Source organism: Octopus sinensis, linkage group LG4, assembly GCF_006345805.1.
Source record: "Octopus sinensis linkage group LG4, ASM634580v1, whole genome shotgun sequence".
In the NCBI taxonomy this organism is placed as follows: domain Eukaryota; kingdom Metazoa; phylum Mollusca; class Cephalopoda; order Octopoda; family Octopodidae; genus Octopus; species Octopus sinensis.
The window spans coordinates 129,312,679-129,327,748 of record NC_043000.1 but is presented as its reverse complement, the minus strand read 5'-3'; the positions used below and the strand labels follow the sequence as shown (position 1 = coordinate 129,327,748).

The 15,070-nt window shown below is 35.0% G+C and overlaps 1 protein-coding gene across 1 annotated transcript; it reads right to left on the bottom strand.

The window, feature by feature from the left end:
* Window positions 1-1,850: 1,850 nt before the first annotated feature.
* Window positions 1,851-12,587, bottom strand: LOC115211057 (protein FAM50A). The gene is made up of 5 exons (XM_029779938.2): window positions 12,518-12,587; window positions 7,738-7,970; window positions 6,475-6,614; window positions 3,453-3,637; window positions 1,851-2,431 (listed from the first exon to the last, which is right to left on the bottom strand). Exons 2-5 carry the CDS (start codon window positions 7,928-7,930, stop codon window positions 1,921-1,923), a joined length of 1,029 nt encoding a protein of 342 aa, XP_029635798.1. The 5' UTR covers window positions 7,931-7,970; window positions 12,518-12,587; the 3' UTR covers window positions 1,851-1,920.
* Window positions 12,588-15,070: the final 2,483 nt, after the last annotated feature.

Sequence of the window (15,070 nt, the reverse complement as noted above, 5' to 3'; positions counted from 1 at the left end):
TCCAACCAATGCCAGTATGGAAACAACTGTTAAATAATGATGATGATGATATCCTATACTATATAATAGCATCTGTTATTTTTTTCCTCTTAAAGCTTCCCTCTGTCAGAACTAAGAGGGTAAAACTATGAATTTTTCTTACATCAATGAATGAAATAAAACAAATACCCACCAAGAAATTAAAAGAAGTCATATATATATCAACCCCAGGACTTATTTTTAAGTCTTAGTACTTATTCTATCAGTCTCTTTTGCTGAATTGCTAAGTTACAGGGACATTAAACACACCATCACTGGTTTGTCAAGCAGTGATGGAACAATACACACACACACACACACATACAAACACGCACAAAAAGAGAAAATTTTATATGTATACTTAGAATTGAACTGTTGATGTTCTCATGATGTTCTGGTGATCTGATGAGCTGGTTTTCTTTATTTGTATTGATTTGTGAATTTACAATTGCATTGTATAATGCATAGCACGCATATTAATGCTAATATGTGAATATATTTTTTATCCCACAATGAAATTATTATTATTATACAAAGAAGGCTGTGAAATGGCCATAACCCTAAGGATGCCAAATAGTTTATCCATCACTGGACGTCTGTTTTTCATTAAATAAATATATTCATCTCTCATACCTCTTGACTTTTTATGGTTTATATATATATATATAATATATATATATATATATATATATATATATATATATATATATATATACATATATATATATATATATATACATATACATATGTGTGTGTGTGTGTGTGGTGTGTGTGTGTGTGTGTGTATTTTCAAGCATTGGACCTCATGGAGCCAAAGTGGCTGAGTTCCTTTCGAGTGTTGGGCCTCACAGAGGCAATGACCGAGACCTTTGGCATTATGTCGTGCTTGAGATGAAGACCCATCAAGCCGAGTGAAATTGCAGTTGTGGCAGATACTGGTGTCACACAAATTGGTGCCCATGCCAGTGACATGTAAAAGCACCCCAGTATCACACAAATGGCACCTGTGCCAGTAAAACGTAAAAGCATTCATTACACTCTGAGAGTGGTTGGCATTAGGATGAGCGTCCAGCAGTAGAAAACCATGCCAAATCAGACTGGAGACTAGTGCAGCTTTCCAGTATGCCAGCACTGGTCAAACCATCCAACCCATGCCAGCACTGACAACATACGTTAAATGATGATGATGATGATATATATATATAATATATATATATATATATATATAGTTGAAAAAAGATTAGAGATCTATATAAATCCAATTTTTATATATAAAAGATGGAGATGGAAATAGCACAGAAGTAAGTTCAAGAGGGAATTTAATAAAAATGATTTTAAAATATTATATAAAGAAACTATTACCGGTTTCAAAGAATTTCATCTTAGCAAATATCAGTAAAAATTTATATTCTTATAAATTTTCACTGACATTTGATAAGATGAAATTCTTTGAAACCAGTAATATTTTCTTTATATAATTTCTTAAAATCCTTTTTATTAAATTCTCTCTTAAATAAAATGTGTTAGACTTACTTCTGTGCTATTTCCACCTTCATGTTATTTACATATATATATATATGTATATATATAATGTATATATGTACATATGTATATGGATGTATATACACACATATACAAATACAAACATGATGGGCTTCTTTCAATTTTCATCTACTAAATCTACTTACAAGGTTTTGTTTAGCCTGGGGCTATAGTAGAAAACACCTGCCCATGGTGCTATGCAGTGAAATTAAACCTGAAACCATATGGTTGAGAAGTAAGCTTCTTAGCCATACTTGTGCTTATGATACAAGAATAAATAAACAGACAAGTTCACATGTATAAAATAATTTTAAAGATCAAAGAGACATGCGATATTAAATCTATGCAAGAAACAAGAGTTCATTTTACTGTAATCCTTGCAGCATTTTTATCAGAAACAGTATATTGGTCCCATTTCTTCTCAGGGTCATATGGTTCCCATCGACATGCTGGGAATATATGCTTATTCCTTTCATACCAGCTACGCAAGCAAACTTTGCCAGCATGTGATTCATCTTTCTCCACAGTGGCATCATTGATCAAACGGATATCTTCATGCACATCAAAATTGAAGAGGGGTCCACTTTTGCCCCGAGCTTTTGTCACAATGAAATCATAAAATGTGTAATGATGTGGGATGATTAAGTCTTCTTTGACGTACATCAACTGATCGACTGTGATAGATTTCAAATCATTGAACTCTTTACGTAAATTCTCCAAACACCGTTGCAGGAACTGCTGTATACTGTTGCCTTTCTTCATTTTCACTTGTCGGCGATGACCAGAACCATCCCAGTAACTGTAAGTAATTTCAATCTCTTCGTTTTTAATTTTTTCTTGTTTAGCAACCCATTCTTGACGAAGCTGTTCCCTATAACAGAAAGAATAAAAATTAATAAAACATGGTACATATATATATATATATATAAATATATATGGTATGTATATAAATGATATGCATACAAAAATGCATATATAAATATATGCATATTAATTCAATTTGTATACATGTGATATATCTGGTCCCTCAACCCTTTTATCAACCCTATTATCTCCCCTTATTTCGCTCTCGCGTCTCATGTTTGATCTTTGACCTCTGGCCGAAATCAGATCGCCATGTTGATTCGTTAGCTACTGCACGCATTTTTTTTCTCTCCTTCTTTCTGTGTTTTTCTCTCTCTGTGTATCTTTCTGTTGAAGAGCGTAGGCTCGAAACGTTAAAGACTTGTTTTATTTATATTTCCAGAGCGCCATACTAATACAATTGTTCGTTTGTTTTCCACCTGCCTTCGTCTTTTGTTTATTTTCATAAAGCTTCCCGTTATATATATATATATGGGCATGGCTGTGTGGTTAGGGAGCTTGCTTCCTAACTACATGTTTTCGGGTTCAGTCCCACTGCGTGGCACTTTGGGTAGGTGTCTTCCGCTATAGCCCTGAGCCGACCGGAGCTTTGTGATTGAATTCGGTAGGCGGGAGTTACTGCCATGTGTGTATGTGTGCGTATAGCTGCTCAGTGCCTCTCCGAAAGAGAGAGGGATATATATGATCCTTCTTAAGCCATGCCAGGCTCATAAGGGCCAATTTCCCGGTTTCAGTGGCATAGAAATTCCCCACCTGGACAGAATGCTGGTCTGTCGCTGGATTACTTATTTTTGCCAGCTGAGTGGATTGGAGCAACCTGAAATGAAGTGTTTTGCTCAAGAACACAATGCATTGCCTGGTCCAGGAATTGAAACCTCAACTTTACAATCTTGAGTTCAACACCCTAACCACTAAGCCACGTGCCTCCACACACACACACATATATATATATATATGATAAAAAAATATTGCAAATTATTAAATATGTAAAAATCAAGTAAAAACTGGAGTAAGAAAAATCGACTCACCTCAACTTGTTCTCTTCTTCTTCTCGATCACGGTCAGGTAAAAAGCTTGTGTCAACATCAGGATTCTTTCCAAGACGTTTTCTTTTCAATTTCCCTGTTGTGAAATCAATTTCTGGGAGTTCTTCCTCCAAGTCAGATATATCTTCATCATCACCTTCATCAGGGTCAAATGACAAAGCTGCTCTCTGAAATGTGCAAAAATAAAATAGCTGCTTCATCAGAGCACGGGAGATACACAGATTATAACAAACCAAAATGAAAATCGTCGTCGCCGTCATCATCAAGCAGTGATCTTTGTTTCCAATCTTCAGTAAAAACATCTCTGGTCACAGGAAAACATTACCTTAGGAACAAGTGAGAGTTGGTAACATGAAGGGGATTCAGCCACAGAAAATCTGGCTCAACAAATTCTGTCCAACCCATGTGAGCATGGAAAAATAGACGTTAAGACGATGATAATGCAGATGACTTAACATTTTCAAAGAATTAAAGCCACATTTGAAGGAAGATAAATACTTTTCCATACAATGACTTGACTTTTTAGAAAAAAAACACTCATAGTGTTTTATCGTCAAAGCGGATATCATTATCTTGAAAATGCTTTTCTTTATATTATCTTTTGTAATGCACTTAATATGTTATATATAGCCAAAGGCATGGCTGCGTGCTTGAGAAATTCACTTCCCAACTAAATGGCTTTAGGTAGAGTTACACTGTATGATACCTTGGGCAAGTACTGCTTCTACTGTAGCCTTGGGCAAAAACAATGCTTAGTGAGTGGATATGGTAGATAATGGAAACTAAAAGAAATCCTTCATATATATATATATATCATCATCATCATCACATATATATATATATATATATATATAGATATATGTACATACACACAAACACACATAATGCATATATATATATATATAGAGAGAGAGAGAGAGAGCAATAAGAAAATGGAGGGGGATCAATAGGTGGTTCATCAACTTTTAAACATTATATTATGTCAACTTATTTATTTATTTACTAAAATGACAATTACAAGAATATACATACATGTATACTATATTATGCTTTACATATAAAATATATTAATATATAAAGATATTAATAATTGGGTATTCTACCAGCAATATATTGGATAGATATTGTCCCTTAGTTGGTTGGATTCACAACCTCTAACTCTCTTTGTATTATATATATATGTGTGTGTGTGTGTGTATGTATTTTATGCATGAGTGAATGCATACATGGAGGTATGCATGTATTTGTGTCTCTTTTTCTTGACATTGCATGACAGTGGTAAATAAGTGTCGCAGTCATACATGCAATCTTTTGTGAAAATATGTCTAACCAAGAGGAAATATCACCTTACTTGGAAATCTGCTGCAACAAATTTCATCCAATCTATCCAAGCATGAAAATGTGGATATTAAGACAGCAATGATGATGACGATGATGTTCATAGCTTTTGTAAGTTCATGGAGATGAAACTTATCCTGATATTAAGCATACTTAGGGACAGCTCCTCCCTCTCTTGCTTATGATACCAATGTAGAACTGATTTATTTTCCTACAGGTTTCTCAGATACAAAGGATTAACCCATTAGCATTAGAACTGACCATACCTAGCCCAAATATTCATTGTTTTACTTCAAACTAGCTAGATCCAGTTTCTCACACCTACCCAAAAACGTCATTCTAAAAATAACAATCACACCATCAAAATTTTGAAGCCACAAGATTATGCATAATCAATTCAAAACAATGTGAATACATAAGTGTTACATTTGATAGAATAATCTGAATGCTAAAAGGTTAAACTGGGGTTCATTAATCATCATACTTTTATACCAAACTAGCAGCATAGCCCGGCGTTGCCCGGGTATGTAAGAGCCCCTAGTAGGCAACGACTAATCCCAATCTAGTCCTTTCCCTCTAGGGAACAAAGGCGCATGTGTAGGTTGCAATGTCCTCTGTGTATACGATGTTCCTAGATGTCCCTTTGGGCGAAAACGCGATTTCCCAAAATGGCACGATTTTATCGATATTTCTGATGGTAAGGTATTGCATGGAAAACTAACGTCAGAATTAAGTTTCTTAGGGTAACATAACCATGAGTTTGGTGAAAATCGATTGCAAGTTGCAAAAACTACAACAGAAAATGTGTTGCATATAAAAAGCTTAGATTCTCGACCCCATGTCGAATTTATCGATCTTTTTTCAGAACTGGGGGAACATTTAAAAATTTTTGCTGCGTTAGTTTTGAATTATGACATTGGGCTATGTGTGTGTCAAGTTTCATCAGAATCGGTTGAAAGCCGTGGTCAGGGTGAAGGTATAACCTGACAGACACACAGACGGACAAACTGCCATTTATATAGAGAGAGATATCCGAACTGTATGATACAAGTTGTCCCCCTTGTTTTTTCCTTTTGATCAATCTAACACTTTCTCCAGCTTTTCAAGAAAATAATGAGAAATTCAATTAATCTATTCACGATGTGAACTACGTAATAATAGGCTTCAAATTTGAAAAAACCCATCTCAGTAAAGTTAACATGAAAACAAAAAGATGCAAGTGACAAATAGAAAAAAACACAAACAAACAGAAGTACTTCCTTACTTAAAACCAATGTTTTTGTTTTTATTTACCAAGGCCCATTCCCCCATAGGAGGGGGTAGCCACAACAAGAAACACACTAGGCATTTCATTCATTTTCTAGCTCAAAGAGGCGAGCCCTGCCCTATGCTTGAGTCAAGGCATAGAAAGCAACCCCAAATATCAGCAGCAAGGAACGACAGCATATGCTGGTTTACCCCCGCTATATCTTGCTGGTTCCGTACCCCTTTGAGCAACATCAATTCACTCATCCATCCACAAACACTCTCCAAGCTTTCCTATCATTTATAAACTCTCTTGCCTCTCTCAGTCCAACACCTCTAACCACCAAAGCTTTCCTCATGGCAAAGGATGAAATATTAAGTGAAACTTCCTATTCTTTCTCCCATAGTCCCTCTTACATACCTTCATTTTCTCATACCGTCTTTTCTCTTCCTGTTGCTTTGCATACTGCCGAGCTTCAGCATCTTTTTTGGCAAGTTGCTTTTCACGTTGTTTTACCACATCTTCTTGCTTTGCTTTCATTTCATCCAGAGTAACCAACCCTTTTGATGAGAACAACGAAGGATGTCAGTATAAGAATAAATGACTTATAAGTAGAAGAAGATCATTACACAAGTAAATCTGTTGCATGTGAACTAAAGTATAAATTTTAGCAAATTGTGTGTCAGAATTTGCTTACTAATATAGTGGAAAATATATTAATGTAATTCAAAAGTTTTTTTTTTTTTAATGATTATGGTTATAGACATACATTTTCAAATTTTTAATATTGAAGAAAATTAGAGTTTTAGCAATGTAAATGAAAGCAGTTTTACTTGGAAACTGAGCACATAATTTTAGCATTATAAGAACACAACCTTTGAAACCACCACCAACAGCAATAGGTGTTTTTTATTAGTTTAATGCTATGCAAACTGTGAAATGCATCACCTCTTGAAATAGTCTTGTTTGAAAATGAAATAAGATTAGAAAAAAGTAGCATCAGGACAATTTGTGGAAATTGACAAATTTCTTGAGTCTGCACTAAAGCAAGAAATCATTGATATTATTAAAAAGATATTATAAAAGAGACTGTTCTAATTACAGTCATGCTTTACAGATGTTTGCAGTCTAATATGATAATACTGTTTTGATCAAAGTTTTCTAGAGTGGAGTGGTGTATCACATAAAAAGGGATATCATGTATAGATTTGACACTTGGGAATTCCTACTGGAAACTACTTAAGAAGGTAAGATTTCAATATGTTCTTTAACCTGGTTTGAGTTGATCTATGATCAAAAACTTTAACCTGGTTTGAATTGACCTATGATAAAAAAAAACTTTTTAGTCAGGACTATACCAATTTTTGTGCATCTAGGACCACTTTGTCCAATGTGTCTTTCGAGTTGAGGGAGATGTAGCTGGTAATTCCAGTAAGCTGAGCAACCAAGTAGAGACCTCCCCTTGTATGCAGTGTTTTAAGGTAAATGCTGTTAACTGAATGTATTATTTAGGTTGTCTTCATATTTGTGGGTTTGTTTAAGAAGACTCAATAAAAAAAAAAGAAAATAACATTAGGTTGTGCCAAGAATTTAAATGCAAACACACAAATATTCCAAATCATTTCATATTCATTTCAAATTGTTAAAAATTATCCAGTTTTGAAAATATAAGATACAACTTACCAATAGTATTTGATTTGAGTTGCTGTTCAACGGCATCATAATGAGCTGCAAATTTGTTCTGAATGCTACCAATTTTTAATTCCTCTTCAATTTTTTTCTTTTTTGCTTCCAGCTCTTGATGTTCTTTCTGGCGTTTCTTCATCAAACTGAAAGCTCTTCCAGCTTCTGATGCAGCGCCTTTGTAGTGTGCCATTTTTTTATAGACAACTAATGGATCTTCAAATTAATTTAACCTAGAAATAATAAAAGGGGAATAATTTCTCACATAGCCTTCTGCTTCAATTTAAGTTTGACAACAATGCAAGAAACAGCACAAAGTCCAACCTTTAAATCTCAATCAATTTAATGTAGTTATAAACCAAAGTTTTAGCTAAAACAAACGGAAATTTATTGTTATTTATATGTCTCTTTATCCATTTTTGCAAGGATTAGATGGGCCTTTTCCAGCAGAGTCTCTTACTACTTTTCATGGTCTGTTGTCATCTTCATTCACCATTTCCTCCTATATCTTCCTTTTCTGCAAGAAATGCTTTCTACTTGAACTGTTTGCCACTTCTTTAACCAACTGTCACTCACCACAAACATCATGTTTGTACCAATAGTCTCCTCTTTTGTATACTACCTTTTTTGCTCTTAGCTCATCTGTGCTTTGTCATTCATGCACATGAACAGCACATATCCAGCCAAGTATGCTGATTTCATTTCTTTTAAACCTTCACAGGAGTGGCTGTGTAGTAAGTAACTTGCTTGTCAACCAGTTTCAGTCCCACTGTGTGGCACATTGGGCAAGTGCCTTCTACTATAGCCTCGGACCAACCAAAGCCTTGTGAGTGGATTTGGGAGACGGAAACTGAAAGAAGCCCACCGTATATATAGATATATATATATTTTATACATTTTATTTTTGATGCACTAAGCCACTTGGTGTTAAATGGATGTACTATTAAATTAGTATCCAATTTTCTCACCCTTATTAGTTTATATATATATATATATATATATATATGTATGTATATCTTTGTGTTTGTCCTCCCACCATCACTTGTTGGTGTGTTTACGTCACCATAACTTAGCAGTTCAGGAATAGAATAAGTACTAGGCTTACAAAGTCCTGGGGTCGATTTGTTCGACTAAAGATGGCACTCCAGTATGGCCACAGTCAAATGACTGAAACAATTAAAAGAATATCCTCTGCATTTAATGTCAATATTTCCCCACCATGCAACACTGCATTTCATGCACAAGAATAATATATGTCCTTCACTCTGAGAGAAAATACCATTGTTAATAGCTTCCAATGCTTTTTCCTATGCTAATTAGGTCATCTAGGTAACAAAAGCTATTAACAACATCTATGGAGCATTCAAAACATTTGAAAGAATCTTTATTGCAGGTATTCTTAGTTAATTGTGCATTCAGGTATACAATATTTTCCTCTCCTGTTAGCCTGCCTGTGCACCTAAAGTTTACATTAGGTACACTATATGGAATTCTTACTCACTCCTTTTTTTGCATATCAAACATAGCCACTTTTCAGATGCTAACAGAGTCCTGTCTTTTTCCCCTTCTGCTCAAGATTTTTTGCAGTTGCTATGTTTACTTCAAGGCCTCTCAATTTTAGGTTTGTACCTGGATTTGGAATTTCTACCCTAAATATGCAACAGATTTGGCTTTGAGACCTAGGTTACTGGCATTCAGGAATTTCCAAGGACAATTGACTTTATATTCATCTATTAAAGCCTGGAGAACAACAACAGAGAAACTGGATCTCTGATGGACATCTACCCACATCCTAACCTCTTTGTTGAACTCATTGCCAACTCTGACCTGTTGACAACATCTCTGTTCATGACTTGCACAGTTCTCATAAGGAATTCATCATAACCTAGTTTTTTCAACAACCACTAGACTACAAAGTATGATACTCAGTCAAAGGTTTTCTCTAGGTCAACAAATGCTAAGGACATCTCCTTTAGCTGTTTCACTGTGAAGAATGCATCAGTGGTCCCCCATTTTGATACAAGCCCAAGCTACACCTCATAAGTTAGTTCTCTCTCTAATCAGTTGTACTATAACACCTGTTACTTTTATAACTTGGTTCATCAGTTTGTGGCTTTTGTAATTGCTTCTTTTTAGGGTATGACATTTGCCCTTACAGCAGTGGACAAAGATACTATCACATTAGTCATTTGGTATGAAACCTCCCTGTTTGCTATGCAAGTCAGTAGTCTGACTTCAAATATTTCCAGCATTTCAACAATTCTCTTCTTAATGGCCCAACTATTTCCTTATCTTTAATAAAAATTTTGACCATCTAGCTATCAACTTCAATAGCTGGTCCCCCAGTTGTCTACCCTGGTAATCTCTTCATTCAGTAACCTCATATTGTAACATTTCCAAACCTTTTCAGTGTCAGAGGGGAGTTTCCAGTGATGAGTGAATTGTTTGAAAATTAGTTTTCTGTATCTGAAAGAAAATTTGCATAGACATTTGATTATGGTTGAGGGTTCTCACATATAGCAAGTTGTTCCCAGACAGCCACCCTATTTTAACCCTATATATGTCAACAAAGTTTTTTTTTTATTGTTTTTGTGTCTGTAGAGTGATTTTCTTTTTAAAAGCTGTATGTCCTTCAGATCACAAACCACTTGAACTGGATGCATTTTATTATTCCACAAGGACTAGAGATGCACTCTAGAATGGACCAAAGTGTCCACTCTACAGTGCTCCCTTAACTTATAGTCCATGTCACTCCAACTATAATTAATTGCATGACAAACTCAAATAGCCTCACTTGAGAGAATGCTTGCTTCTTATATAAGCCTGATTTTTCTCTTTTTTCAGAAAAGGAAATGAAAAGTTGTACTGTCAATGCCTTTCCCAGGACTATATGTAGCACAAATGGAGTGACATGTAATCGTTTATAGGACAGAAAGAAAAACAGACTCAAGAAATTAACTTTACAGTGGTTGACAATGTATCATCTCTTTGTGATTTCTACCTTTATTAACATGATATCTAATGTAGTGAATGCTGCACACACGAAAATTCTCCATTAATTGAAGTTGCCCTCTTATTTGGAGAAAGAAAAACTTAGCAGCAGTCCTCCGTAGGTCTCAAAGAGAAGGGGGATAATCGCAAGACATTTTTAATTAGTTTCTCAAATTAATTAATATGCTTATGACAGTATTATCTTTGCAAGCAAGTGACAAAGAAGGACATGTTTTGGTTTGTTAGAGCGAATCAGCATAGTGTATTCTGTACACAAGAATGTACAGTACATATGTAAGAGTTGAAGGGTAGATGAGTACAGAGAACATATTGACCAATGACATAAGGGAGATAACTATACAATTTATATTCATTTAGAAATTAGAATGATGACAAAATTCACAAAGGGAAAAGATAACTATCATTCGAAACTAGTTTTAAAACAAGGAGTTTGACAATATTATATTATACAGTTCGCCTAATTTGGATCTATACAGAATAGCACTATTCAAATACAATGTATTATATATGTAATAATCAATTCATATACTAAAAAAAATTAATTCCTATATCAATTTCTCGTGCTTAAATTGTAATGCGGTTTGTGTGTGTATATTAAATTTTCTAACGCTTCGAATACCATTGAAAAGAACATTAAAGTTACAACCATTGCAATCTTTCTTACATAAAAATACGGAGTGTATGGAGTTAGAAATTTTTTAAAAAGTGGGGTTAATTTCCCTGGAGACAATTTTAATAAGGGAGAGGAAATATTTTATGAAATAGTTCAAAGTTGATGTAGAGGAGAAGGTTTAATGTTTCAAGCAAATCTATTTGTCAGAGCGATGTTTTCTGGTGATAATAAATATATAGTTTAAAGTGGTAAGAAACCCTCAAAAGAGCTGAACAGCAAGTCTTCAGAGAAGAAACCCGTCTCAGGCATGTATTTCGGCCCTTAACATCAAGGTGCTGCATCCAGGTCATGATTCCTGGGTGCCCTTCTGATGACCACTTTTCAGGATGTCGGAAACGTATGCATTTAAACTGCTTGGAGATATCATCTGGTTGTAACTCCAGCCCGTTGACGGTAAATTTCCCCACTTCTATATCATTTTTATACTCACTAATTGCCAAGGAAATGATAGAGGCGTGTGAGTGAAAAACCGAAGTGAACTAGGAACAACCCTCAACGAAAATAGTATAACAAATAGTTGATGCATGGTTAGAGAATTTACAACATATTGTTTGTGGTGACTGCATGAATGTTGAAGAGGGGAAAACGTGCGAGCCGAAAGAATCAGGGCATTCCCTAATTGCATCGACGCTGCTCGACACTGTTGGAGAAGCGATGATGTTCGTAGGTTAGCGATTGTTGTCATATAATTCAGCAGTTGATGATGGAACTACTGAATTCCACATAGTGCAAGCTGCTTGTAAATATAAATACTGATCATCCACTAGCTTTCACAGATCCCGCGGTTTACTCAAATAAAGCATCAAACAGTGATTTTGTAAAACAAAAATAGTTATATCTTTATGCTAAGAGTATAATAGTTCAATAAATAATTTAAACAAAAGAAATGTTTAATTATAAATTAGTAATATACATCGTGAATAATAATGGAATGTAAGCATAATATGTTATAGTTTATATACATATATGCAAAAATTAACATAGATAATTTCATTCGGCTGCCACTATATTATCATCCTAGCTTATTCGAGCAGGAAATATAAATATTCCAAACAAAATCTGGCGAGAAATAAATATTTATAAACTGAAACTTACGCGAAGAGTTTGGGTAACGATTACGCATGCGCAATAACGGTGTAAACAAAAACAAAATTCCTATACATTAATCAGGTTTTGTGGCAATCTTGTACAAAACCGTACATTGTTGGCGTGGTTGGTGTTGATTTTATTGATTATACTCTGCAGTGATGGGTATACTTGACTGGTGCATTATTTTATCGATCTCGGTCGATAACATAAAGTACCACTCAAGTACTGATAGGTTTATACGAAGTAATACGTTTTCTAGTATTGAATTATAATGGATCACAAGAGAGAAACTCGGAATGATGAAAGACAAATTGATTTCGGGATGGTTGTATAGTAATTTTAATGTGCCTAGAAAGTCAACAAGGAGCCCTTGCGTGATCACTCGACCTGTTAGCAGCCAAATACACTATCTTCTAAAAGGAAAAGGCAGATAATGTAGTCCTAGATAGCCTCTAAATAGATGAATGTTTGCGATTAGAATTCCTTGCTATATAGCTAAATGTGAACCAATTCATATGGACTGCGATTATAATTTGTAGGCTCTGGACAATTCATTATCTGATATTTATCCTGTTATAGGTATTATTAAGTTAATAGTCAAAGTTACAAGTTCCCAAAATTGCCGATTGAAGAGTAATGGTTACAAGTGTTATTTCATTTCATTGAAAGTTCTGAAACTTCACTTAGCAATTGCGTAGAGGTTCCCTTGACTCTCTATTTAATCTCGTTTGTAACTTAATGAATCGATGTATGTTGAGATGTTGTAAGAAGAAACAGAAACTGTTTTGAGGCGAATTATTTGTCGTAAAAAACAGACTTTTCTTTTTCTCTGTCTAACATAGAGCTCACAATAATGTTTATCTCTCATCTGAACACACCAATGTTTCTCGTTTCTTTGTTGTTGCTTAACCCCAACTCAGCTGGTTGAGTTGATCTATGGATCAAAAACACCGAAACCGTAATAACCTAATTTTTAATAGGGCGGCAAGCAAGCAGAACCATTAGCGCGCCGGACACATTGTTTAGCGAAGTTTCGTCTGGCTCTTTACTTTCTGAATTCAAATACATATTTCTTTACTACCCACAAGGGGCTAAACACAGAGGGGACAAACGGATTAAGTCGATTACATCGACCCCAGTGCGTAACTGGTATTTAATTTATTGACCTCGAAAGGATGAAAGGCAAAGTCGACTTCGGCGGAATTTGAACTCAGAACGTAACGGCAGACGAAATACGGCTACGCATTTTGCCCGGCGTGCTAACGTTTCTGCCAGCTCGCCGCCTTTTCTGAATTCAAATACCGCTGAGATCAACTTTGTCTTCCATCCTCTTGAGGTCAAAAGAATAAAGTACAGAGGGTTGATGTAATCGATTTGCAACCACACCACCTCAAAATTACTTTGTGCCAATCCAAGTCAAGTAGTCGGAGTTTATCCCGTTTTCGGCGACTTTAAAGAGATTGAGAATACAAGACCCCCACATCTTCCCTGAACACGATAGATAATGTACCTTGTGCTCAAAACTTTGAACTGAAATTTCATTGTCTTACTGAAGAAAGTAATTAACTGCTGGGAACAGGAACCACCTCACAGGTGGATCTAGTTGGTTTGGCTGCCAGCATTTCAATAATTAAAGTTTATCGAAAATTTTAAAATTTGGCACAACAATATACTTTTTCAAGCTGAATTGCTGGAGTTATTATTATTATTATTTTTTTTTTTTTTCAGAAAAAATGTTCTTAAAAAAGTTTGATAATTTTCTCCAAGTCGGGAAACAGGATTCCAAATCCTGTTTCCCGACTTGGAGAAAATTATCAAGCTGTCATTTTGTGCAGGTGTTCTCAACAGTCTGAAAATAGCGTGTGTTTTTATATGAAACTGTAAACAAATCAAATTCTGCTTAACGTACGACATATAACCCCTCAAAACCTTTTTAAAATTTGGAATTTTCAGAAAATTTTTGCGGAATGGTACTCTACACACGGGAATTCATACGATTATGCAAAAAAAATTTTTTAGATGTGGGGCGTGATTTAAGACCTATTTAACTAAGAACTATTTAACTATTTCTAGCACATCTCACGGCCAGGATACAAGCAACAGAATACAGCGTCAATGCAAGTGACATCGCGTAGAATATATTTGTCAACACACGCGCTTTCTCGCTGACAAAAGAGTTCTCGTTTGACTTGTTACTATGGAAACAGACATGAATGTGTCTATAGCTTACGACTGGCTGAAATTACTCAAAATTTTCAAACTTTAATTGCTACTAACTCTTTATTAATTGATTTACATCGAAAATGATTGTCACGTCGTTCATTAGCTTTTAAAAAAAGGTATCATTTACACTGAATATGAAATCAGTTTGAGCAGAAAATGATGCTGGCAGCCAAACCAACTGGATCCCTCGCAGGTTATTCCCAGTTCATTATTCGGGACAGAGTTTTTAGACGCAGCAAATGATTTGAGCTCAAATGCTGGCATTTCATTGGTTAAAATTCGAAGAATTAAACTACGTTAAACTTACAAATTACAATGTTGTTTTCAGTTTTGTTT

Bases quoted from the DNA above. Each gene is read 5' to 3' on its own strand.
- LOC115211057 (XM_029779938.2), bottom strand. From the start codon at position 7,930: ATGGCACACTACAAAGGCGCTGCATCAGAAGCTGGAAGAGCTTTCAGT. The intron at 6,615-7,737 runs GTAAGTTGTATC...TCTCATCAAAAG, and splicing joins ACTCAAATCAAATACTATTG to GGTTGGTTACTCTGGATGAA. The intron at 3,638-6,474 runs GTATGTAAGAGG...TGCACATTTCAG, and splicing joins GACGGTATGAGAAAATGAAG to AGAGCAGCTTTGTCATTTGA.